Source organism: Equus quagga, chromosome 12 (assembly GCF_021613505.1).
Source record: "Equus quagga isolate Etosha38 chromosome 12, UCLA_HA_Equagga_1.0, whole genome shotgun sequence".
Classification (NCBI taxonomy): Eukaryota; Metazoa; Chordata; class Mammalia; order Perissodactyla; family Equidae; genus Equus; species Equus quagga.
In genome coordinates, this window is record NC_060278.1 from 75541090 (window position 1) to 75569033 (window position 27944).

The following is a 27944-nucleotide window of genomic DNA, read 5'->3' on the forward strand; positions in this document are numbered from 1 at the left end:
TTAACCACTCCCCAGCATCTTTGTTGCACGTTGGTTGGCCTCATCAATTCTAGTTTTGTTGGAATCAGCCTAGAAAAAGGGGAAAGAAAATAGAACTCAGGTTACCCATCGACATTCCATTCATCATTCTGGGTCCAGTTCAAATGCCCCCTCTTGGATGAAGGCATCTTGAAACATCCCCAATCAGAATTGACCATCCCTTCTTTTGTTTTCCTAGAGCCTTGTTTATGGCTGTACTTGGACATGATCACAGAAGCTTGATGTTAGTTCTCATGATTTTTTCCTCACCAAAGAGTGTCCTTTTGAGGACAGAGTTATTTCATTTATCTGTCTATCCTGAAATAACCCCCAATGACTTCTATGGAAACATTCACATCTGTTGGATTAAATTGAATTACCACCACTTGCACAGTCGGGTTCAAATCATGGCTAACTTATTAGCAGTGTCACTTTGGGCAAATGTGTTAATCTTGGGGCCTCAGCTTTCTCACATATAAGCTGGAGACAGTAAAGAATACTGTTAATGAGCAGGAGTGTCTACTACGTTCCACTCATTCAACTGTGACAACATCAAGATTGACATCAACTATGAGGTGTATCCCATTATTAGCTCCTTTTTCCAAGTGAGGAAACCAGGCAGAGAGGATTTAGGAAATTTTTCTAGTCTCATAGTACTAATAAATGGGGAAACCAGAGTCAGAAGGCAAGCAGCCTGGAGTCAGAGTTCACACTGGTAACCACTATGTTAATCATTCTACCACTTAGGTTTGCTGTGGGGATGAAATGAGTTTATACACAGAGTGTGCTTAGAATAATGTTTTGCAAAAATTGAGTGCTCAATATATCTTATCCTGTGATTATTGTTACTGAGTAAAAACTTGGCTTGCTTTTGGGATATTTAATAATTTTTAAGCCCCATTGCTGAAGACTCACTCCTATGAGTTTGATAATTGGCTTGTTTTAACAGGGGCACCTTTTCCAGAATCTTGGCCTTGGTTGATCTCCCCGCTGCTTAAGTTCCTTTTTGCTGTATGAGCAGCATGAAATCCAAGGCTGCTGCTAGGATGGACTTTTAAGCTCAAGAAAATGAATTATTCTCAACACCACTGAGAAAGATATGAGTCAGCAAGTAGAGACGAAGACAAAGATTCTGCTTAGGCTGCTGTTTTGTCCTATCCTCACTGGTAATGTCGTGTGTCCCTCTCCAGCCTGGAAAGAGGAGGAGGAAGCTGAGAGGCAGTGGAAGGAAACCAAACTGTTTTTCTATCAACCAGAATTTATTCAATGATTACTGATTTTGCATCTCCTCCTGTGCTGGGTCATTTCCAATCTCTACCAAGTTGGGTCTTCTTTATTCAGTTTAATTTTGAATTCTCAGAACACTAGAGTTATGCATATTCAAATAGAAATTTGCTAAATTAAAATAGAAATATTTCTAGATTATTCATAACTGAATTATCTGGCAATAGTTCCCTACCATCTGTTTGGATAATCAAGATTTGACTTTCAGAATAAGTAAGATAGAGGATTAATTTCCCTTGATTGTTTTGATTTCTAGACTCATATTTTTGACCTTAGGTTCCTAATTCAGAAAATGGGTATCCTCTCCAATTTTACTTGGCTCTTAAATCTTCCCTCTTCAGCTATGAATCCTATCAGAAGTAATGACACTTCGGTGCAAAGGAAAATTACAGGCTCAGACCAATATGAAATGTTCCTGAGCTTGAATTATGCTGGCTATTTTTCCAGACTGAACTTTGAGAAAAGCTCAAATGAGAAAAATCTTCCATTTAAAAATGGACGGCATTTCTGGAGGCAAATGTTCTAGAATCTCTTGCTTTGAGAATGCACTGGGGAGACTTCACATGGTCGTGCAAGAGGATATTTTGAAGTAGAGCATGAGGTTCCTCTTTAAATACCCTCAAAGGATCTGAAAGGAGCTGAAACAGACCTATGTTCAATAAGCACCTGTGATTTCCACCTAAATACTTTCTGAAACACATCAATTTCCACCCCATACAACATCTGATTAAAAAAGGCACCCTATCTTTATTATATAACAGAAATAGTGCCTTTAGAAAAAAATTCTGAGATAATATCCTTTTAGACGTCTTCCTGGTATTCAGAGAATGCCTCTGTGTTCATTCTATTTATATACTTTAGGACTTTATTTATGGAATATACCTCATCCCACTTTTCATATTTCTCTTTTTTCTTTTCTTTTTTTTTTTTGGTGAGGAAGATTGGCTGTGAGCTAACATCCGCTGCCATTCTTCCCTTTTTGATTGAGGAAGATTGTCCCTGATCTAACATCTGTGCCAATACTCCTCTATTTTGTATGTGGGATGCCTACAGCATGGCTTGACGAGTAGTATGTAGGTCCGTACCTGTGATCCAAACCCACGAACCCTGGGCTGCCAATGCAAACCGTGCAAACTTAACCACTATGCCACCGGGCCGGCCCCATATTTCTATTTAGAGAATCTTAAATTTGCTGGCATACCCAAGATATACTACATGATTTGAACTTTGTGAGAAAGCCAGGATGACCACTGGAGAGCCAGTCAGAGAGTTAGAAGGAGCTGTTTAGCCCACTCATTTGAACACTCTGGAAATCTCCTCAACTTCAGACCATGGCAGGTAGATTTGAGACTGCAGCTCAGACTTCTATAAGTGGATGCTCTCTACCCCACATGGCAGCCCATTCTGATCCCAGGTTTGAACTGTTTCCTTATTATATTTCAGTTTAGGACACTATGTCATGAAGACGCTGAGCAGGAAAACTCTGTTGAAATCCAAGGTCTTAGTTTTCAAATGCTGTGTTTCCTCCTTGCTAGAATTCAGGGAATGTTAAGCTTCAGTCTCATATGTAAACATGTGCGTGGTATCAGTGACTGACAACTTTAAATCAAAGTTTGAATATTACTAAGTTATTTTCTCAGCAACAGTTCCCATAAAGTATCTGATATCAACTTCACCCATTTTAGTAGTTTGCTGAAAGAATTGTGCCTTTTTAACCTTAGAAGGTTGTATATATACGTAAATACCCCAAAGCAGAAAGCAAGGTTTTTAAACAGATAAAGTAATCTCTTGACAGTCCATGGGGACAGATTGAAAATCACATTGTTTTGGACTCCCAAAACTTTACTCTTAATCCGAGAAAGGATCGTGAGCAATGGAATTGGGTGAAGGTTGTTGTTGGGATCATGAGAGAACATGGGAGAAACATTAGAAGATTCTCTTTACTCCTACTCTGTGATTTTAATTTGATCTTAGATATGCAGGAGACTTCTGCACACCATTTCCTATTATCAGAAGTGAGAACTTACATGAGAAAGTGGAAGACTATTAATAATTGTGCAGCTCATATAACAAGTATCATTGAGGCAATGCTGGGTTGAAATAGGCTCTATCTAAATCATGTTCAGATTGTGATTTTGGAAAAAAAAAAAAGACTAATTATTCAAAGGCAACTAGACCCCTCCTCCACTCCTTCACTTCTTAAACAATTCAGCATTCAAGGACTGGTACAAACCATAATGGCTATTTCTCATCCACTTTGCTGACCTTTGATTAAATCTTACAGCTGCATATGTCTTTGCCCTTGCAGTAAATTGGGCCCAGAATGAAAGGATTTCCCTAAAGAAACTAGACGTACAAAATGGTAGAATTAAGATGCCACTTGCCTTTCTAGGAACACTTTTTCTTGCTGAAAGTCCAACTCAATCAATAAAGGTTTGACCCCTGTCTTAGTAAAACGTCTCCTGGAAATCTAATTGGCTTTGATACATTATCTACCTACATTTGTGAGTAAATTGGGTCCATTGATAGAAACTGAATACTTCTCATTTTTTTCAAATCATTTTCCTGTTGGAAGGTAGGTCAGCAATGATTTCTTAGTTCATTTTTCTGGGCCATAATGGATTAGGTCAGTTTATGTTGGCGCCAGTGCTTTTTGAAAGCTCATTATTGTTCTAAAATTTATTGATTTGCACAGCTTTAAAAGCTTTCACATATCAAAGGCTTCTTAACAATGAGAAGTATGCTATGCCTTGCAAAAGTAAGCAAAGCACAAGCAAAGCACAAGTGTCGACCAGCACTGACACTTGTGTAGCTCAATATTGATCAGGCAAAATATTGTGCAATCAGATATTTTTGATATGGAGCACACAGAACACAATAGGGCAAAGTGTTTCCTTTCTGTCTAATCATTCCTTTTTCAAGTCAGTGGAGACTGCTTGGGTATCCAGAAGCTGAGTACTTAGCCTTATGATTCAAGAGATCTCAAAAGCATCCTTCTCTGCTCACCAAAGTGGAATGCATTGTTAAAAATAAATTCAAGGGTTTCAGGCTCAAAACTTCAATATCTCCCAAAGACTAAACTCACACAGCATGACATTAGCCAACTAGAATAGATCATAGATGCGCAGTTACCATTAAACCTACAATGTGTCTATTTCTCCCTTTTGGCATTTGGACATTTTAAGAGATTATAAGCAATACTAAGGACTCTACTGATTGGGGAGGGGGTGGAGTACAAGGACATAGAAACTATGTCAGATTTGCTTAGTATGGAATGTCAGGTTTTGGTGCCCCAAATCTTTTTATAAAAGCTTTCCAGTGTTTCCTTCTGTTCCCTTCTAATCTCAGGCCCCCAAACCACCCCTTCTCATTCTACTCTCTTCACTCTTCCTTATGCCTCTTGTTGAAACTACGGGGCTCAGTCTTAGAGCCACATCCAGTGTCCCCATGTGAACTCAGCTTCATCAGACAATGTTCCCTACTTTGAGATCTAGATATGTGCACTGTTGGACTGGAAATAGAATCTGGGCCTTTTTGAACTATCATTAAAGCTTTGGCATTTATAAAATCAAAGCTAACATTCATCTTCTGCCTAAACTAAAATAACTATTCTTTCCCTCATTTCCTGATTCTATTCCTACATTATCTACACTTGACAAGCTCCTAACCATCCTTTAAGACTCCATTCAAATTCAATGTTTCTTTTGAGATTGTCCTACCCCCTGACCCTTGAAATCTTTCCTCTTCTAACCTACTTAGCATTTTATTTGTGGCTTTCTTGGTGAACTATATTTTTTTGTGGTAGTAAATTCATCTGGCAGCTCACTGCCTCCTGTAGGCTGTGAGTTCCTTGGCTGTAGGGGTGGTGTCTCTCTCATCTTTGTATGTCCTGTGGTGCCTAGCACAATGCCTGAAATACAGGTACTTCTGAGGAATACCTGATAGATTAAATTCCATCCTCTTATCTACTTATCTGTTGCTGAATTTTTGTCTTGGAAAATTAAGCAGAAAATCTACCAGTGTGCCTGAATCCAATGTCATGGTTTGAGGGTCTCATTATGCCCTTCACACTTTCTCAGGAGTTATTTCAGAAGCGATGAGCAATGGAAACTTGCTGACTCCCACATGCTCACCTTCTCCATGATCCTGTCGATCTGGCGATTCTGTGTATCGATCTCATTGCCCATATCCAGGGCCATGTGACGGAGGTTTCCGATGATGCCGCTCACCTGCTCCAGGTTTTCATCCATTTCATTTTCTCGGGCATCATTTGTTACCCTGGGTGTGAAAGAGAAAATTTCAGTGGATAGAGATTGAGAAAAATCTCAAATACCAAGGACCCAAATCTGTAGACCTCTGGGTATCAATCCTACCCATCTTTAATCTCCTTTCAATATGAGAACATATTTTAGCTTTTGTACCTTAGAAAACAATTTTTAAAAATTCATGTTTGAACCCTTGAATTTCTATTTTTAAAGACGGCATATTAAATAGATTAATGTATCTACTTCTTTCACTTCCACCACACCTAATTTCCTCCCTTCATATGTTTAATTCCAATTTTCATTTTTTAAGGATAAAATCATTTTAGTTGGGAGGATTCCAGGTCACAGAATGAAGATGGAACTAGTTAGAAACTGTATTTTCCTTTCTGAAATGACAATCCAAGTCTCCAAGAGTCAAAGTCAGAAGAAAGAAAAAATTTATTGCACCAAGTCAGAATTTCTCTGCTCATCTCCCTTCCCATTTGGGACCAACATCAATGGGAAGAATAATGATAATTACAGTCTGTCCCTTAATCCTACTTGCTCCCAAAGGGAGCTACTTGTCCAAGACGATTTTTGTTTGCTCAGATTTCAATGCTATGAGGTTTTTGGTGGCATTGTGAGTGGGTGATTTCAGGGGAGAAAACTGTGAAGAAAGATTATTGTTCCAGTTTGAGTAGGGAGGAAGGAGTTGGCTCTCCAAGGGCCTTACCATCTTGCCATTTTTTTCATAGCTCAGCTTGAAAATTAAGAAGGCGCTAACTCTTTGTTGCAAATAATAAGTATTTATACCAGAATAGTCTGGCTAATTAACATTTTCCCATTACAGATGGTGACGGGCTAAAATTGTTCAGAAAGGTTAAAATCCTTCCCATCACATAACTCTCAATGCAGACTGGCTCACTAAGGGTTTTAAAGCAGCTTAGGCAGGAGAAAAATCAAAGGGCAACTTCCTAGCTTTCTTATGTAGGAAGAATCTTATTTAAATGATCATCAACAGCTAAGCCATACTTCTGGTCCCACGGTTCTCAGCCCTGACTGCATACTAGCATCACCTGAGGAGATTTGTAAACCACAGATGCCTGGGTCCCACTTTTAGAGATTCAAATTTAATTAGCGTGAATTAGGCTCAGGCGCTGGTATTTTAAAAAACAAAATCTACTCAGGTCCTTCTAGCATGCAGCCAGGATTGAGAACACCTGGTTTTGTTCCCCTGGGAGCAGATAGAAACAGGAACAGGACTGTCATCTGTGAGGCGCTAAGTAGGTATCTCGACCTTACACCTAAGTGACAGTGGCTTGTCACTTGAATCTGGTTTGTTGGTTGGCAACATCAGCTACCATGGCCTGGGTACAGATGGCTGTACAAACAGCTACCCCAGTCACTGCTGAGTCCTGGTGTAGTTGCCTATAAAAAGAGATCTTTTTTTTTCTTTTCTTTTTAACAACAGAAGTATTTGTTATTATTATTCTGTTTTTCTGGTCTCCTGAAAGTTGAGTTCTGAATTGGCAGGTCTGTGTAATTTGAGATTTTTTTATAGATGTTTAAGTTGGCTTTTGCTTCCAGATCTCAAAGGAAATGATAAATAACAAGATAGGTATGCTCATTTTTCTCAATTTGTACCCCCAGATCCATTCTCTGAGCTTCTTTGCTCCCTGCCCCGAGAGGCTGACCTCTCTGCAATACCTGGGTTTTCTCACTCTGGCTTCCAGGAGGCTTTGGCCAATGGCCAATGAGATTGGAAGACAAGAGGAGTGAGGGGCTGGGGCATTTATTTGCCTTTCTCATTCCCTGCTAGTTTGGGCAGCAGCTGCATTGCTCTGCCTATAGCCCCTGCCCACAGCCATTGCGATTGTCAGGGTCTCGTAACAGCTCTCTCTCATCCCTTTAGGACATTTCCTGCTGTTGCTAGTCCATAAGCTCTTCACCATTCCTTGTTATTAACCTGCCCACACCTATGTAAACAACCTCTTTAATAAGTTCTTGTTCAATTAAAATCGTGGAATGAGATGCCTGTTTACTGACGCATTGATGCTGGATGTGGTCATACGACTCGCTTTGTCTAATAAAATTTTGGCAACCATGACACAAGCAAAGGCTTGGTAAGTGCTTGTGCATTGGAGCTGTTCCCCCAGAATGCTTTCACCACCACGTAAGAAACCAGAGCTATCCTGCTGAAGAGGCCTCATGGTAGAGAACAGAGGCAGCCTGCTGACAGGCCCAGCCAACCACCAGACAAGTGAGTGAGGCCCTCTTGGATCATCCTACACCCGGTTGCATCTCATGAGCGAGCCCAGGAGAGGCTCTCAGAAGAACTGCCCAGCCAACATACAGATTCATAAGTAACCAGGAAAATGGTTGTTGTTTTAAGAACCACTCACTTTGGGGTCGTTTGTTACTCAAAAATAGACAACTGTTACAGTGCTGGCTGCACAAGGCTCACCTGCGGATGAAGCCACCACTGATGGCCATCTGCTCCCGTTCGTCCACCACACGAGCAGGCTGGCTGGCCACCACGCCATCCTGATTATTGCCCCAGGCTTTTTTGTAAGCATCACTTGATTTAAGCCTATGCAAAAAAGAGGGTGAGTGACAAGGCAAGGGGGCGGAGCACCTAGCTCACAACAATGATTACCTCTTCAAGCGAAGAACCGAATCAAGCGAATGAATTTTAATTTGGGGCATTAGAGAATACCGATATATCATAATCCGGACCCAAACAGTTGGCCACCACCATACCTCAGCTACTCAGCATTTCATTTCCAATTGCGATTGTCAAGACTGCAACCTTTGTTTACAGGTTGCTCTTGTTTTGGTTTGTTTTTGTGGTTTAGTTGGATTTAAGACAAGGACTAAGGTAGCTGGAGGACATTCAGTTCTACTTCAGTGACATGGTTATATTTTGAGACACAAAACACACAGAAAAACATACTGGCAGACAGACACAAAACAAGACTGCCAAGTACAGTGTGTACATCACACCACAGCAACACACCATTATCAAGAAAAACATACTCCACGTTTTTACACACCATCATGCAAAGATTCCCCGTTTAATTTTTTTTTCCCCCAACGCATGTGTGGAACTAACCATTCCAACTCTGCATGAAGGACATAAAGGATTGGTGGTTGGCCAAGGGTGATGGTCTTTGAGTTGCCGCTAGAGTGACTTGAATTAGATAATATATCGGTACTTCCAAACAGTCATCATACATCCAGAGTTGATGTACAAACCTTTGTCCACAGAGACAAAAAGTAAAAGAGGCGTAGTGAAATGAATGCAGGAAAATAGAAGAGAGAACAAGCCATCTAGCACCAAAAAGGGAAATCCCTCTACGTCTTCTTCATGCACCAGCTACAGGCATGAGTAGAAAGTGAAGCATTCTCATTGAAGCCAAACTACTCCGGAAGTTGACCATTCTCGAAAAAGGCACTAGCAGGACAGTAATAGCCTTCATGAGGATTTGAAACGCAGGTTCAATAGCTTCTTTGTTGGGCTGAGGGGCAGGCTGGGAGTAATTACGAATTCCTACTTCAAACTATCCTAGGATGTGGCAGGAGGAGAGTGGTCTGGAACTGGTGTGGTCTCATGGGCCATAATTCACTGAGCTGCCTTGGAGAGAGACTTAAAATCCAGGCATACCTGTTGTGCCCAATAGGAACATGTGCAGCATACTTTGGTGGGTGTGTCGTAATTTAAGGCAATCAAAGATGTTTTTACGTTCTTTGCATAGTAGAAACCACACGCTTTTTAGTCCAAAAACAAGAGAACTTCCTTTGGTCCCATTTTCACATTTTCCATTATAAGACAGCAGAATTTAACCCATTTTTTTCTTTCACTAGAGGACCGCCGTCATCTTTAAAACTGGATCTAATACTAATATTTGCAGATTGGGGACCAAACAACCCTGGAGACAAATTAGAAAATTGTATAGACAGAATCTCGGCAACTCCCACAATCGAGTGTACAATGCCACAGCCCTTAGAGCAGTCAGAATTCACTGCACTAGAGACTCGTGGGCCCACTCAGTGAGACAGGATCCCAAAACTAATTTCCTAGAGCTTAGAGTCTGGCTTTTTTTCCAACTCCCCATCCCCTCCCTCCTCTCATGGAAAGAAGTTGTATGGACCTTGTGATGTTTTCTGCTATGTAAAATGTCTGGTATACCATCTTTGGCAAAGTCAAGGGGGTGGGGAAGTTTGCGTTTCTGAAAGAAGGCAGATCACTGCACCCACAATGCTGCACATAGACTCACATAACTGCCGGACATCTACCATAGTCCTTCGAAACATGCCGAGACAGGGCAAAGCCCTCAGAGAGTCCGGGGCACCACCAGCCACTGCGTTGTGACACATGGTTTTGAAAGCATTATTGACACACAATAGGGAACACTTCAGTCAAGCTTTGAAGCTTAGTTAGGGTCTCTTTGGCAATAAGGAATTAGTGCCAACTCGTTTGTGGAATTCGTAGGGGCTATCATTTCATCCAAACAGTAGAGTCCATCCCAGGGGGGCCTGTCTCCGCCCTTTCTCCACATACAGTTGATGAAGGGGAAAATGTATCTGTTGGAATTCATCCCCAAAAAGGTGGAAATCTCACCTGGGGGCAAGTGGCCACTAAAATGGGTATACAGTGAAATCTTGACTAACTGGAATGCTTAACAATGAATCATTTTGGTGAATTATATGACTTAACAGTGGGCCATGGAGGAAAATTCTGGTTCGGGGTGATTGTTGAATATCTGTTAGACTCTTGAGCCACCTTCCTGCCTTAGAGTCTTAAGAGTGGTGAACACGATCGAACCTTTCCTTGGTTATGGTTTCTCTTGATGTGTCTGATGGCCTTTCCCCTGAAGACCAACTCTTACTGTTTGGTCCTCTTAGATGTGGAAGCTATAGGATGGACACCGAGTGGGGGAAGGCAAACTACCCAGATTGCCTGCAAAGAAAAACCATTTTAAACCCCGATGTCATTTTTTTTCTTTAGTTCATCTGTCTCTTTTTGCTAAAAGTGGAAGGGAGAAAACCATAAATACAGTTGAGGGTTCCAGTTAGCTAGATTCCAGTTAATCAGGCTTTACTGTAGATCATTCTTTTAAAAACAGTTTTCTTTATTTTTAAATTGAGCCCCTCCCCCTCCGAAACAGGAAGTGGGATATTTTAAATCAGCCTCAAAGTTTAAAGGATGTGAATGGTCATATAATCAGCTAGAAATGACATCAATTTCTATTCTAAAAGCTAGGATCAGGAGAGCTTTTAGGAAAAAGGCTTCTGTTCAAAGGGGAGTGGGAAGGGTGAGGGAGTTCGGGTAACGGGTTTAATTTTCTAAATGCATGTTGGACAATCCGCTCATGCATTTGTTTTCTTCACTGCTAGTCAAATGAGACTATCTTCCAGAACCCTCATTTTCAGGTTCCTTCTGTTGCAAACCTTTATAACCACATGTCACATTTCTGCTACATTCCAAAAAAGCGTTGCAGAACCTTGAGAACAGTTGAATGTTTTGTGATGTCGTGCATGCAAACTCTACACATTTCAACATTTTGGTCAGTGTACAGGGAGATCTCCCAAGAGGAAGAATTGGAGAGGGATGGGTCCAATTTGGGTAAGGCTTGAGCACTTCTTGCCGAAGGACTCATCGCCTCTGCATTGGGTGCAGCTCTGGTATCTATTAGTCTAATAGCTGACCCGATCCGGCAACTGGCAGGCAGTTGAAAGGGCGAATCTCTGTCATCTTCTCTAACGTATGAAGTGCTTGCTTGGGCCAAATTACCTGTCTCTTTGCTTCTGAAAAATCAAACCTTGATATTTGTGTTTCTCATCTTCCAAACTTATTACCCTCAGTCTTTTTTAAATCTGCAATTTTGGCTTTTGGGGTTGGGTGCCTCTTTCTTGAGGCTGGTCTCTGTCTCAAGGTACACTTTCTGGAAAATGTTGAAACGTTCATCAATAAAAGTTGCTGACAGTGAAGCTTTCACTGTAGTATGCCTGATTTTTAATGCATCAACAGTAACTCCCACTAATATCATCTATGCTATGAGATGAATGCATTGGAGACGGTATTGATCTGTTCTGCATGCCACATGCTCATCCTGCCTTTGTGCCTGGCAGGAATGAGCTTGTCAAGGCTTGGAGTTGGGCCTTGGGAAACCAAAGCTTCAGGCAGGCAGGCAGCACCTACTTGTTACAGGGACACACACAAAGCCCGCAGAATTTTCCTAGGTCCGTCAAATTCTTTTCTGCTTCTTTCATGTCCTTATTGATTTGGTCCATCCCTTCCTCAATGCGTTCCAGTTGTTCTGATTAAACACAAGTATTTTATCCCCACAGAATGAAGCAGATGGAAAAGGACAAAGAAAAAAAAGACAAAACTTCAGACATTCACTTTGACATTAAAAAAGAAAAAAAAAAAAAGAAAGAAAACTGGACGCCACAGATTAGAGCTGGTACCCAGTACCTACTTGTTACAAGGACATATGAAAAGGCCACAGCATTTCCCTAAATCTTTTAAATTTTTCTCGGCCTCCTTCATGTCTTGGTTGATATGGTTCATGCCTTCTTCGACACGATCGAGTTGTTCTGGTTAGGACAAAGGGATGACAGCGTGGAATGAATTTTTTTTGGGTTTCCAACAGAACATGAGAAATGATTATGTGAAACAGAATTTGAAAGAGAAAGAGAGATATTACAATGCATTGTCCAAGAGGATGCATTGCTATAGACTGCTGCTGCTGCCCTACACAGGCACGGATGGGAGGAAATGAACAAAAACGATGCTCGAAATAGTTTGTAATCCAGACAAGATGGGATGAGGTAGGTAGGCCTGTTTGATTCTGAGTGTCCAGGAAAACAGCACAGCATATTCACTTTCTCAGACACCAGTGAAATCCAAGGGAAAGAAAAACAGGGTGTTAGTTTATGTTTTAGGCATTCAGATTCAATGCTACTAGGGAAAGTATCTGCTTCAACTTTAAAATGTCTGTATCTTTTGGTTTTTAAGCATCCTCAACCAGGTAAGAGTAGAAAATAGAATCCATCTTCTTCTTTGGGGAAAATAACAACTACAGTGATAATTAGCAATGGGCGCCAGATGTTTTTTCCCCCAGCAGTGGCTGTCTGGCCAAAGCTCAGGGTCAGTTGTTGGTTTGAATACTTAATTTATAGAAGCCATAAAAAAAAGCAACATCAGCACAACGACGTTACAAGTACTGGATCATTTAAATTCCTCCATCCTATGACTTACTTGCCATGAAAGCTTTGGAAGGCATTTCACTTCTCTGTGCCCTGATTTCCCGTCTCCACAATGGGGGGCATGCTAGATCCCAACTCCAGGCAGAGAGCAGGGAAAATGAATACCTGGGTCTCTGGAGGAGGGGCGATGGATTGGAACAGAAAATAGCACTGAGTCGTCGCTGCCAGCAAGGCTGACCTTAGTGCATCTAAGACAGAGATTAATAGCCATAAAAATGAATTGTACTTCTAGGTGGCCAGGGTGACATACACTAACTTGATTAATTTTTCAAAAGTTATGTCACCAAATTGAGTAAGCTACAAGTTCAATGAAGGGATTTAAAAAATAGACTTTTAAGAGCATTAAAGGAAAGCAGGAATGAGATGTCTTGGCTGTCTAATTACAAAACCTAATTACGCTTCCATTCCTCTTTTAGTTTATATTTTCATGCATACATGCCTATGCCTCCAGGAATAAAGGCATGATTAGAATAAAACTGAGAAATACATTTCCAGTCTAAGGGCACAAATAATCCCTTAAAAACAATTTCACATTAAAACGTACAGTGGAAATTATCATTCCAAAAAACTAAGATAGGTTCATTAGTGACACAACCTAGGGAGACCGTCCAATTGGAAAATAAGAACCTATTGTGTTCTCTTTTGTGGGGCCGAAGAGCAGAGTTCAGCTTATTAGGAATCTGCTCTCTCTATGATGCTTTTCAAATGACTGCTGAAAGCAAAATTTCAGTGTTTATCCTACACTGGATAGCTAGCGAGAATAACACTGTAGTGCTGGTGAACTTATGCTGAATAAATATAAGTATAGTAATGTCTTTAAGGAAATCCTTGAAAGGGCTAAAAAACAAAAGAATGGATGGCAATTCTTGGTGTTCCAGAAGATTTTGTGCTTTTCTGAAGATTTTATTCCAGTTTCTTTTAAAGAATGCAATAAATAAGCCTGCAGATCAAATTAACTATCAAATGAAGGGATTGGAGCCGGGAAGGAACCCAACATCGTCAAAAGAAGAACGATGTTAAAGAACGATGTTAAGGATGCCAAATCCCAATGGAATAATTGCTCATGGCTTCCTGGAGTGCTGGGTTGAGATGGATTGGAGTGCCTGGCCTCAGAGGGAAAGCGTGCTGGACCCAACTAATGACAGCTGACATGGGCACTGATTATGGCATGGGGCTACATATTCAGGTATTTGCCCTTCAGGTATTTGGCCAAAAATATTAACTCTGACAGCATTTCAGGAACCCCACCTACTGTGCCTCCAGAGATTACGAGGTAACATAAAAATGTGAATCAGTCCCCAAGTGTTGTATTTCTGAACCAGAGAATTCAAATTAAAAGATACAAACTAGCAGGCAGGTCCAAATCCATGTTTCTGAGAGCTGGGTTCTGCCAGGGGTTTCCAGCTTGTTTGGCAAAGGTAATAGCTAAGAGAGGGATTCTGAAGCTCTTTCAGAAAAGTTGATTCAGAAAACTAATTTATAGCTACCAATATTGGTTGAACGGTCATCATACACAGTTATAAGTCAAATCCTTAATTTAAAAAATATCTTGGAACCATTTTGTCACAGATATTCTAACAATAATATTAATTTTTAGAGTGTACTGAGTTATGTTTGTGAATATGTTTGGCATATTGGGACTTCACAGCATTTCAGTGACTTCTGCGAAGACATTTCTCAGGAAATGCTTGAAAGTAACCAATATCCTCATTCCCTTCTGGGGTGGACAGCAGCATCTCACAGGCTGATGCAAGGCACCATCCAGGGTTGACTGCTCCTTACCTCCCTAAGCTTGCTTTCTGGCTGTTTTCTGTCTATTCCTGGAAACTGGGAGGAGAATAGCTTTTTGGGTGGGGAGAGGTATTCCAGTAGATAACACACTATATGTTGGGACAAGAACTTGAAATTTCTTTTGCCATGTTTGGATGACTGATTATTTGTGATAGATCTACCAATAGCAGGATGCTCAAGGATCTAGGTTTAGATATCATTTCTACTCATCTTGACTAAGGCAACATGGGATGCTTAGAATCCTCAACCTGGTAAAAAGAATCCAGTAGAGGAATAGCAAGACATCAATGCTATTGACCCAGAGTGCAAGCCTTCATGAGTATATCCAGATACAAGATGCTGCCTACATGATTTTCATTTTCCTTAGCATTGATGAACATGTAGAAATTCATTTAAATAGCCATGTGCCTAGTGGCCACCATATTGCACCGTGCAGCTTTAGTCATTCAGTAGTCAATATCATAACAGATATTGGTGGGTGGACTTCAGTAAGAGGGATGTTTTCAAAAATACTACCTTGTAGTACTATGGACCCTTAAGAAAGTCGGCAGGCTCTCTGGATGAAGCTTTACTTTGCCTTTACTCTACCAGACAGTAATCAAAGATTTCACTGTTTAGTTTGGAGTTGATCCTATGGGATTCTTCCCAAGCTACATCTTTGGCATCAAAATAAACATATAACCCAGCAAACACCAAAAAAAAAAAAAAACGAACAAGAGATATGGAAATGAAAGGGTACGTCATCCCATGTTAGAGTTGAGATTGTTTCATGGGGATTTCTCTTGGAGACAAGAAAAGTCCCAGGACTCAGTCCATTTCCAGGACTGTCTGTCATGCCCAGTGCTCCTTGGTGTCTCCTGATACCTGGATATAAAACAAGAATCCCATAAGGAATTTCCAAATGCAACCATTTAGCTGGACAACCTGGAATGGTTCTTTAGAAGGATGGCTGTTTCTTGACACTCCTGTGCAGCTGCAGGATAGAAGCTGTCAACATTTTTGGTGTTTAGACATAGACGAAATTAGCAGAGCATAACTGAAGAGAAATGTTAAAGCAGTTACTGATCTAAACAACTAAATATAGCATATGCAGAATTAAAATGCACTTACGATGGCAGTGAAGATGCTTGTTGACTTGTGCTCATTGGTCAATTTAAAAGGTCCTAATCTATTATAGTATAAATGGTACGTGGACCACTTAAGACCAGACAGAAGCCACCCTCTTTTGGAGGTCTTACAATTGTCTGTTTCTCAGTATCAATCTATTCACCATGTATCCGGTAAAACCGACGCTATCCTGGGAAGTAAGTTAAACTGAGGAACGCAGCATTTACTGTGGTGTGAACACAATTAAAATGTTTTAGCTGAGAACACTATCTTGTGGGGGAAATCTGCTATTCTGCTTTGTTTCTCCAAGATCAATATATACATGTTCCTGGGAATCATTCGTGCTTACGAATAATGTATTTTTTTCTATTTGAACGGAGATTGTGGCAAATTTTACCTCTAGATTTTCTTTACCGAAATACAATGAAATTTGCAACTCAAGTAAGCAAGTTATTCACTTTCTCTCTTTTTGATTCCAGATTTGTATATGTTACTTTCCATGTCTTTATGTCAAAGTTTTATAGTTAGGGGAAAGAAAGACATTATCCTGAACCTTTCCCAAACCTTCCCTTCAATTGCAATGCTCTTTTTTCCACCCCTTTCACATGGAAATTATTATTATTATTTTTAAAGATTGGCACCTGAGCTAAGAACTGTTGCCAATCTTCTTCTTCTTTTTTTTTTTCATGCTTTTTCTCCCCAAATGCCCCCAGTACATAGTTGTATATTTTAGTTGTGGGTCCTTCCAGTTGTGGCATGGTGGGACACCGCCTCAACGTGGCCTGATGAGCGGTGTCATGTCAGCACCCAGGATCCCAACCGGGGAAACACTGGGCCACGACAGCGGAGCGAGCTAACTTAACCACTCCGCCATGGGGCTGGCCCCCAACACATGGAAATTATTAACTGAAAGAGTTAATAAGAGCTGATTATTTGAGTGACTATGTATCAAATTTGCTCTGGAAAGGAGGTGCCACTCTTCTATATGGATGCCCGCTGTTTAATTTTTAAAAAAGCAATGATTTGCTGCGTCCTGAGTTTCAAAGCCTGGGACATTGTTACACAGATCAAGCCAGCAAGTCTTACAATGATAGCAAGTTCATCTGAGGAGGTCGAAGAATGCCACAGCCATTGTAATTTCTTCTAAATACAGTGCCACTGGATTCCGTTATTTGCATATAAATTTTGAAATTTGTACTTTAAAAATTGACGGGAAAGCATTATGGTTGATGTTCAATTGTTTTTAAAATTTTTTTCTTGTTTTTTTTGATTGATTAGTCTGTATTTATTGAAAAAGTTAAATACAAATAAATAATATAAAAACACAAGTCCTTATATGACAGCCATGAGGGCGTGCCCCTCAGATCTCCCTTCAAGGGGGAACCTGCTGGGAGTCTAGTAGCTGACTCCTCCAGCTGCTGCACCTATGGGATCTGGCACAGCGTTTACATGGAGGCCATGCTCTCCCCAGAGGACTTTGAGCACAATGAGGTTCTAGAACTGAGGCATTCCTACCCATCAGGGGCTACTCTGTTGGGTAGACTTTGTTCCTGGGCTCCCCATCAGCCTGGTTGAGACATTCTCAGAGTGGCACTGCAGTGTGAAACCCTTCCTGTCCAATCCTCCTTCCTCCCCTCTCTCCTCTTATGAGTATCAGGCCCACATCACAGTATGAAAGCTCTCCTTGCTTACTCCTGCTCCCTCTTTCCGGGACCCATCACAGACCTTTCCCTAATAAATCTCATACACTTCTAATTGCTTCTTAGCATTTGCTTCCCAGAGGAGCCAATGATACACCTTCCTTCAGCCTCTCCCTGCCCCCATCCTGACTTCTCAGAAATCAGTAAATAAAGATTTATCTCATTTACTGTAACGGTTGCAGAATATTTCTTTAATGGCCATACCATAATTCATTTGGTTGGTCTCCCCACGGACAAACATATAATTCATTTCCAGTTTTATACTATTAAAGGTAAGGCACGTACATTTTTCTTCATATAGTTGTCAATGTACATCTGCAGTGTAGAATTCTAGGAGTGGAATGTCTTGGTCAAAGATGGGTGCACTTCAAAATCTGAAGATATTATCAAATTGCTCTTCAAACATTAGTATCAGTCTACAGTGCCCATCCGTAGAATGAGAGTTTTTGTTTTCCTGACACGTTCATAGCATTGGTTATTATTGATTGAAAAAATTTGTGCCAATCTGCCAGATAAAGAATGGTATCTTATTATTGTTAATTGAAGCATGGTTTCATATGTCTATTTGTAAACTGATGATTTAGAGCCTACGTCCATTTTTCTTTCAGGTTGTTTCACTTTTCTTTGATGATATGCAAAGTCTCTGTGTATTTTAGGAAAATGCCTTCTGTCTGTTATCTGTATGGCAATTTTTCCCTCAGTTTGAGTTTTATGCTTGGAGTTTGTTTATGGTGTCCTGTGTTGTGGATAAGTTTCACATTTTTACCTTTGACATAAAAAAAAATCTCATTATTACTAAGAATTTTCTAATGTTTTCATAAAATATAAAGAAACAGAAAAAATTTCTCAAAAATCTGCTTATTATGATAAGAATTCAGCATGGAGTCAGGTAATTAACTTATGGTTAGAATTAAATAAAGAATCAACATCTGTCTAGATGTACTGAGATAAAGAAAATTTTGGTATTACCCTTCTAGAGTCCATGTTAGAGATGGTAGACTAAAATGCTGGCCCTCTGATTTTCATGGCTTCCAATATTTTCACAATAATTTTTAAAAACAGGTCAAATATTTCAATTGGTTCAATTTTGCATTTTCCAATGACCTCTCTCTACTTATATCCCGTTAAAAATAGCTTCCGGTTATTGAAGGAATCCAAATAATGACTTGGAAATCCAAACTCCAGATACTGAATTAGGACGGTCCAAAGAAATGGACAACATGATATACTATTGTCTCATTTTATCTAGGAATTACTGGAGAAAAACACATTAATAGGAAAAATTGAGGATAAAGGTAAGAAGAGAATTCTCACACTGTCCAAAATACTAACATTAAAAAACCCCAACCAAACAAATGACTTTTGCCTTCAAAATTCTGTTACCCCAACATATATAACAGGGAGAGTAGTAGCATTTATTCAATCATGAAGGCCTCAACATTTCCATACATTTACCAATCTTTTCAACAGAGAAAGGAAAAAAGCAAGATGATGAAAATTCTGGAACCCTTACATTCATGTATGCGCGTAACACATGTCAAAATGATCACCTGTGTGTGCACAAGTAATAAAAAAATGCACTTTATTCAGAGGAGGAATTGTTCTTACTGAAGAAATCTCAACTTACCTCCTTGTTCATCCAACATAACCAAAGTCCTGATACCAGCATCTTTACTCTACATTCCAATAATGGTAGCAAAGTTGAAAAAGAGTTAGAGAGAGAAAAGAGAGAAAGAGAAATCAGTAAGGGGACAATTCGCCCTAGAAATGGGAAATGAAGAAGGACCAAAGGAAAAAGAGGGAGGAAATGTGACGAGAGTACGAGGGACTGGGGAGGGGCTCTGAGTAGGGGTTACCTGTGGATTCGCTCTATCAGTGATTCTCAGGGTAGAAAAGGGGGATGCAGTTCAGTCTCCATGGGACAGGGAGGGGAGGAGGCTTGGCGTGGAATTGCAATACACATGCTGAGTAGTATACTGTGATTTTATGTTTGGAAAATAAAAATGCCTGTAGTTTTCATAACACCAACCACAGAAAGCAAATCTCGCAAAATCTTCTAGACTAAATCTTCTCTGGCATGATATATCAGACAGTTTCCATCAGTGAACTGGGGACGGATACCCCACAGGGAAGATATGTTAGACTCTTGGGAAGTGAGATTTTTAGATTTATCAAAAGACATGATTGCTTCACAAAGGTGGAGAAATACAGCTCAGGAGGAAATCCACCCTCCCATTTTCTCTCTATGGAGAGAAGTTCTTTGAGATTTAGGAAAAGGATTGACAGATGAGAAATAAGCGCTCTTTATTCTAATCTAAATCTCAATCTAAAACTCTGCACAATAATATAGTGTGAGAAAATCCTTCACCACAAGCTTTACTGCAATGCTTTGTGCAGAAGTCTCTAGGAGGCACTCCTCATCTTGCCCTTAGGATGGAAATAAACCAAACACCACCTGAACTATTTGGGGGAGGGCAGTGAGAGTTTGTAGATAGGGGAGAAGGAGCAGAGATATTTGCATGGCTCATATCTAGGAATCAACATTTCTGGGAATTCTAACTAGTAAGTAAGAATTTCCATTTTACAGGGCAACTGTTAGTAAGTATAAAATGGCATTGCTGACAGTTTGGATTAATTGGTTTTCCAAGGAAAGCTCATGGTGGCCCCTAGAACAAATTCTAAAATAAGACATTGCTCATAGCCTATTTATTTTTCACTGACTTATTTTAAACTAAGAAAGAAAGAGAGAGATGTCAGTGGAGGTCAACAGAGGGGTTTTTCAAAAACAGTATTTTAAGAATTCAATTCCAATTGTGCTTCTAAAAAATAAAATAAAACACTGACAATGATTTCTGTGAGCTTTCGTAAACGCACCATCTCAGAGAATGTGTGCTGTGAACGCTCCCGGATTCAAAGCCTACCTAGCTTTGGAACACGTTTTGATAGACTTTAGCTGCAAAGCCAGGATGTGCTTGGGACAGTGATGACCCAGGATGACTTCAGGAGCCATCGATAGCAGATTCTGGAGCCCGACTCTGCCCTCGGAATCTGCTGATTTCATTTCCTAGCTGCATGAACTTGGGCAAATGTCTTAATTGCTCTGTGCCTTAGTTCTCTCATTTGTAATCTAGCAATAATGTTAGTTAATACCACACTGAGTTGTTACGCAAATTAAACGAATAATATGTGTCACATGCTAGAACGGTGCCTGGCCTATAGTTAGCATTACATAAGTGCTCATAAAATAAATACCTTCAGAAAATGCATTTATATTAGGATATCCAGGCAAACTAAAAATATCATCATTACCGGCTACCACCAGCAGCTTCTAGACCACTACTTCTTAAATTTTAATGTGCATATGAATGCCCTACATAGGAAACATCTTGTTAAAGTGTAGATCCTGATTCAGTAGGACTGGGGTACAGCCTGAGATTTTGCATCTCCAAGAAGCATCTATGCTGCTGATGCTGCTGGTGCAGGAGCACATAATGAGCAGCAAGATTCTAGACCCAGGAAGACATTTCAAAAATCTTCCTCTTAAATGTGTTGTAAATGGACATTCCTCTCCACTAGCCTGTATTTTAACAATTTCTGTGCCTTTTTCTGCAAATTTCAGTCATTGCTTATGAGAAGAATCTGTAAAGAGTAGGTGGCTTATTCAGGCCTATGGGTGTGACGATGCAAGCTCTGGTAAGCACAATGACATCTCAGAGCATTTTCTCCTCTGAGGACTCAACTCAAGGCCATGCACGAGATCCCTGTTCCATTCTGTGGGGGACAATGGGTGGGAAACAGGTTAGCAATCGCAGTGTGTCAGTCCAGCTCTCTCATCTGTTTATACTCTCTGTTATACCCATTTATTTTTTATGGAGCCTGCAAATATAATTCCACATTTGTCCAATTTGATGCTGAGTGTTTCAGCCCTGGGATGCTTCACAGAACTAATGTGAAGGAGCAAGAGTTCACCTCAATTTGGGAGAACAGAAGCAGTGAGCACTGACTGGGGAGTCAGGAGTGCTGGGTTGTGCTCTTAGCTCAGCCAACGGCTGGTCACGAGACCCTGGAAGACTCACCTGATCACCCAGGATGTTTCCCCATATTTAAGATAAGGGTAGAAATGCCAAGTAAGATTGGGTGGTTGGTTCATTCACTCACTGGCTCACTCACTCACCCATTCATTCTTTATTTTCTTCAGTCACTCACTCACCACATGTTTACTGAGCCTCCACTCTGTTCCAGGCACTAAGGGTAGGGGGATGGCTCCTCAACTGTGCTTCATAGAGTGACTGAGAGACAATTTGGTCAGGTGAGCAGTGCTGGGATCTGGCAGTCAGTAGTTCCAAATTCTAGACTTATCCTTGCGGTTCTATTGCTCTAGTCATCTGTTCTGTGTCTCAGCCTTCCCAGCTGTCAGATGGGGGCAGAGACAGCCCTCTTACTTCCAGTGTTTACGAGGATAAAATGAGCTACAGGACATAAAGGCTTCTACAAGTTCCACTCCACAGGAGGCTGTGGTTCAAAAAGAAGCATATCAAGATAAAATTTAATTTGTGTGAAATCTCAATCAGTTCAGAATGTGCTACTGTGTTTGTTTTCTTACATCCTTTTGCTTTTTCGTGGCATTCTCACAGAATAAGGTAAATATTGGAGGTGTTGCTGGTGGAAGGGAAGTTAAGTGCTGTGCCTAAGAATCTACCCTCTGGAATCAGGTAGACTTGGGTTTTAATTTCATCTCTGCCATTCGTAGTTGTGTCTCAAGCAAGTTACCTAACCACGGTGAACTTCAGTTTCCTCCTCGGTAAAATGGAGATCAAAGTGTTGTGAAATGTGACTATAAGGATTAAATTAGATAATATATGCTTGATGCTAATGGCTCTGAGCACAGTACCTGGCATATAGTAGGTTCTCAATAAATGTTAGAACTTACATTTGTCGCCACTGTTTTGCCGACAGGTTTTATCAAAATAACTGGATTGTTCTTTGGGGGAAATGGAAGTGCAAGGGAGAAGGGCAGGGATGGGGACAACATCTTGGGAGAGGTGGAATGTTACTTTCTCTTATTCCTTAATGACTATTAGGCTTTAACAGCTAGGAGTGAGAAGAGGGTGTTCTATTTTTGTCTTATCACAATTCTTGGTTTCTGTTTGAGATTGCTGGGAAAACTGTCTACCTAAAAACAGAATTGGAGACGTAGGGATTTTTTGTTCATTTCTTTCTTTTTTCTTTTTCTTTCTCTATTTTCATTTTTCCTCTCTTGCAGATGAACTAAGACCATGTTTCTAGAACATTTTTTCATCTTTTGTCATTCTGAGATGCTCTCCCCAAAGTCCAACACATCTGAGCTACACTAGGACAGTCCGGGCCCTCTCTTCACTGCCACAGTTCCAAAAGACCCCACATCTGCTATATGAAAAAAAACTGTCTAACTCGAATTTTCCATTTTACCAGAAAGTCTGACACAACACAGACATAGCTTTAGAATGCTCATTCACTTCTCCTGGCCAAAGTGTCTTAAAAAATAAGTTGGAATGAAAAGAAAAGATGCTGAAACATTCATGAAATGTTGGGGAGCCCTCCGTAACCATGCTCCATGAGAGCTCTGTGTGGTGCTTCTGAATCAGCCTGCCCTGAAGCAGTGTGGCTTGAGTTGTCACAGCCCAAGGTGTGAATGTGTAGACTTCATTTCCTGCATTTAGTACTGGCTGAGTTAACTTTTTTGCCTGGAAATGAATATTCTCTCCTTGAGGATATATTCATAACTCTCCTACCAGAATTATTCCCTCCTCTGCTCCTAGGCAGGTGTGGCCTTGAATTTAGAGAGCTATTTTCATATATGTCTTCATGCATGGTATCAATTTATATTTTCCCTCCCACCCCCAGAGTTAGGCATTCCCTAAATATTTGTTGTAATGCATCTACCATAAGAGCCAGCTCCCAACTCCAGGCTAGGAACCAAATGCCATACGATTTCTAACCTTTTTACCTGTGTGTAGCATTCAGCTTTTCTGAACTTTCCCCACGACCTCTGTGGAAATAGACATCATCTTTGAAATGCTGAGGATGGCTTCTGTTATAAAGCAAACTCTATGCCTGCCGCTCTTTACACCCTAAAGCCTATGAGGGATGGCACAAAGTCATATATTCCACTGAAAGTGGGATTGTTTGCCTTAGGGAGACTTCACAAGTTTAGTAACCTTTCCTGTCTTTGAGACTAAATTTCAGTAGGAATTCAGCTCCATTCAAATGATATAGTGCTGATGTACTTTGGGATTCCGGGCAAGATCCCAGTATTTCAAAGCTCAGATTTTCCAAATGATTTCTGCCCTTGATGAATATTTAATGCTCATTCTCTTTAAAGAGAATTTCCTTTTTGATTGAAAAGCAGAATATCCTCTAAATAGCCAATGCCCTAGACATAAGGGCTGTTTGACCATAAATATAAAATAACCCAGGAGGAAGGAAGAGCAAATCAATCCACTCTGATAATGCCTTGCTCATCATTTCCTAAGGATGGAAAGTCTAATAGCCTCCTCTCATTTATTAGAGGTAGGAGATAGCTTCCATCTGGTTTGCTCCTTGTTCTAAGATGCAACTTCATGCTTGATTGAGAAACAAAAATGTGTGAATCGAGAATCCTACTTCAAGCAATAGAGCTTTTGAGATTTTTTTCCCCCAGAATAAATGAGAGCAGACACTCCATTTTCAAGACTGGCTGACACTGCCTGCAGTTTAAGAAAACACAAAAAGAAGTGCCCAAAGACTCTGATGGGTGGGGGCCAGTTCACAGTGGTGCATTTTCACTCATTTGCTCTACCACCTTCCACCTTCCTGGCAGTGTTTCCACATTGCATGAGTAGGCAAACTGGTGTTAGGTCTGATAGTTTAGAAATTTGCTTCACATGTGCATACACACAAATGGAGATGAAACATGAGCTTGGAGGCCATGATTGAAGGTCACAGAGACCTACCAAGATAATCATGTCAGCTGATTTCTGGGCTCCCTTCAGGTCAACATCAGAGCTCACATAGGAACATTGCTAAGATTTGTTTCTTTCATTTGTTCTCCTGACAGGTTGAGGGACAACAGGTCTATTCTGAAAGCTTCGCCAGAACTCTTAGATTTAGAATATCTGCCTCTTTCTTGGTCCTTCAGTATTTCTGCATGAGCGGTGTTCCCAGGATAGAGCAACGAAAACATTTCTCTTCCTTTGCAGGGTGAAGCCTGCTCCCCTGTGCTGCCGAGGGCCCCTTGCTGGCCTGCCTTCCTGTGGGGACCAATTAGTGCTACACGGCAGGCTCAAATTGTCATTTTTTGGGATAACAGATTTTGTTAAGCGCACCTCCCCACCCTTCCCTGGCATCCTGGGGAGATCACAGTTGCCACCTTCTCCCCACTCCTCCTGTGGCAGTTCACATTTAGCCATATTTCATTCCCAGGTGAGAAGCTGAAACTGCAGAAATACAGGGAGATGTCGGCTCCTATAGCATGAGAAGCAGCCATCTTTCCTTTTAGCCTTATCAAATTTATCTTTTTTCCCTTGTGTGTCACGGTATAAGCAATTTACAGTAGCAGGAGGCAGGTAGACTCATTTAATCATTCTGCTTGAGAACGCCCAAGATCTCTAAAAATGATAACCACGCACGGATTTATACATGGAGAGGCAGTTGCAAAAGCACAGCTAAAACAGCATCTCGCCGAATAAAGACTATTAGGCTTGTTTTATTAGGTTGAGATAAATATAGCCCATTCCATTCTTTTTCCACTTCATCTCTCCCAATGGGGACAAGTTCAATTAATCCATTTATTCCTGGTTGACTGCTGCTCTCCCAAATTGGAATGAGCGAGGCTTATTGCAAATGCCCTTTTGATTCCATTATTGCTATCTGCTCTATTTTACCCATTTAAAAATAGTTTGGGATTTATTAACCATGCCTCGCAAATGGATGTTCAATCCAGAGTCAGGAATATAAAAGAGATGCTACATTGACATTATTAGACTTGATATTTCCCTTTATTAAAGCATTTTCCTATTATTTCATGAATTTTAGTGCCTGACCCTATACCAATTTCTGAAAATGTTATACATATTTTTAAAAGTCATATATGTGGCGAAAGTCAGAATAGAATGTCAAGATTAGATGTGACTTAGAGACATTAAAATAATTACAAATGAAGTTTTTATGTAGATAATTTCTTTGTGTATTAAAAATCGCTCTGATTGGCTTAAAGGGATTCAACTTTTGTAATTTCTTGGGAGTATTTACTTGGAAATATCATTCTCTGCTTCCCAGACTATAAAGATAGCCTGGGCTGGTAGGGAGAGCGAATATTTTGATGGCTACCTGACAACTGAAATATAGCATCTTCCTCTGATGTGGCTTCCTGGCAGGCTACATTAACACAGGAACCAATGGGATCATGGCCTAGGGGAAAGCAGTAGAGTCTAGGCAAAGAATATGTCAGCAAATGGCATTATTTTATCTTAAAATAGGGTCACTCCTTACCTCTTCAACGAGTTGCAGCATACGACGGGTGCTTTCCAGTGACTAAGATAAAAAACATAAATATTATGAGCGCAGGATCCAGAGGTCTTGGAAAATCAGAAATACTTTCTTCACTTGAGAAGCGCAAAGGGTCGCTATCACATATTCTTTTAAGATTGTAACTAAAACATAAAAGTTCTTCCCATTTGCAATCTCTTTGCTATCAGGCTTTCTACATAATAAAATTCCCTAAAGCAATTAAATTAAAGCTGATCTTCATAAAATCAAAACCATATGAAGTTGATCTTGATATCAAAGACAAAGTAATCTGGAAAAGATAATTGTGCGTGTGCAGGATGCATAAAAAATTATGTCAAATACTCAGAGGGCTAATTTGGCCTCTCTGGACCACGAATTTTGAATTTTAAACACAAACATAATTTTTCATGAATTGAGATGAATCCAACATCAAGTTAAAACTCCTAGAAACACAATCAGAAGTTCTTATCATTATAAATTAAGCTATCGCCTTAGGGTGAAAAATAAATCAAGCATGTCTGAAATAACTAGCTTATAGGAGACAACTATAATAATTGCCTTTTTCCTTAGATAAGAAATATTGAGACGGAAAGTCTGAATTCAGTGCTGCTCCCTCGGGCAGAGTGTTGTCACTTGTTTCTCCGTTTAAAACTACTAGAATCCAACAACCAGTGTGATTTCTCAAAGCTGTGCTTTTAAGTGACAGACTTATTTTGGACGACATTCTTCAGGAACGCGAAAAATGTTAACTCTCCTGGAAGAGCTGTCAGCATGGCAGCTTTTTGCAATAGAATTGTGTAAGCAGTGGTATGCTGGTAAACGTTTAACAAGAAGCCCTCTCGAAAAATATGTGAATATGTATATATTTAAGTTTATTATTTTACCGATATAAAGGATGAATAGCACAACATTTACAAATAATAATAAAATATACAAGACTCATGATTATAAATTCCATATAGCCAACAGATTCTCACGGAAAGCTTTGGGTGACTTGCTGAACTCTTGTGTCATAGCTAAGCATGTATAGAGCAAGTGTAGTCCTGGCATAAACATGGTTGATATTTTCATTTACAATCATGAGTAAGAGGAAAGTGAAACAATGAAGACATATGCTGGAACTTGACTAGTTTGTCAATGATACAAGTGACTGCTGAAGAGAATCCTAGTTTTCAAATACTGGAAGATTTTCTCAATTTTTTGTGTTATTTATAGCATAATGGCTGCAGATGTTCACACTTTTAAATTTAATCTACATTATTAATATTTTTCCCCACTTTTTTGAAACCATAAGGCAAGCCCTGATGTGTAGTGTTTGCAGATTCTTTTGGTGTAAATTATCTCATCCTGTCTGATTTCTAACTACATATATCATGGCGTCACTGGAGGTGAACGTGGGGAGACTTGCAGTAACCCACCATTATACGGTATCCCCACACATGTCAAGAACTTTGAGAGCATGGATAGTAGTAAAATAGAGTAAAATAATTAGGGTTATTTTTTAAATTTTGAGTTTTGAGTATTATTACCTTTGATTTTAATATAATCTATTTAATTGTCAGTTTATATAATTCAGTTTTAATACCAGTTTGCAAAGTTCGGGTAAATTTAACAAATTGCTGTCAGAATTCAGCCAGCTCCAGCACACCACTGACTGTAAGACACCCAAAGACAATGCTTTTCTTAGAGGATCTTGACTTCTCTAGATTTTTAGAAATTGGAGTTTGGGCTAAGACATTTTTTATGAGTAGGTTTCACAATCAATCCATTCCTATCTGCAGAGGCCTTAGGTGCACAGGAAATCAAAGTCATATTCCCTCTGGTTTTTTTTTAATTGAGACAGAAGAAGCCCTTTTCCCACCTGAACCTGAATAAGACAAACTACCCAGCTCCCCATCTTTTGCTCCCTTCCCATGTCTCCAGCCCTCACCTCATCAGCCAGCTGGTCAGCCCTCCGCTGCATCTCCTCCAGCTCATTGCGCATGTCTGCGTCTTCAGCCAT

The 27944-nt window shown here is 40.1% G+C and overlaps 1 protein-coding gene across 1 annotated transcript; it reads right to left on the minus strand.

Moving 5' to 3' along the window:
- SNAP25 (synaptosome associated protein 25) lies at positions 1-27944 on the minus strand. The gene is made up of 7 exons (XM_046680078.1): positions 27873-27944; positions 25925-25966; positions 19044-19092; positions 12029-12146; positions 8011-8136; positions 5436-5580; positions 1-69 (listed from the first exon to the last, which is right to left on the minus strand). Exons 1-7 carry the CDS (start codon positions 27942-27944, stop codon positions 1-3), a joined length of 621 nt encoding a protein of 206 aa, XP_046536034.1.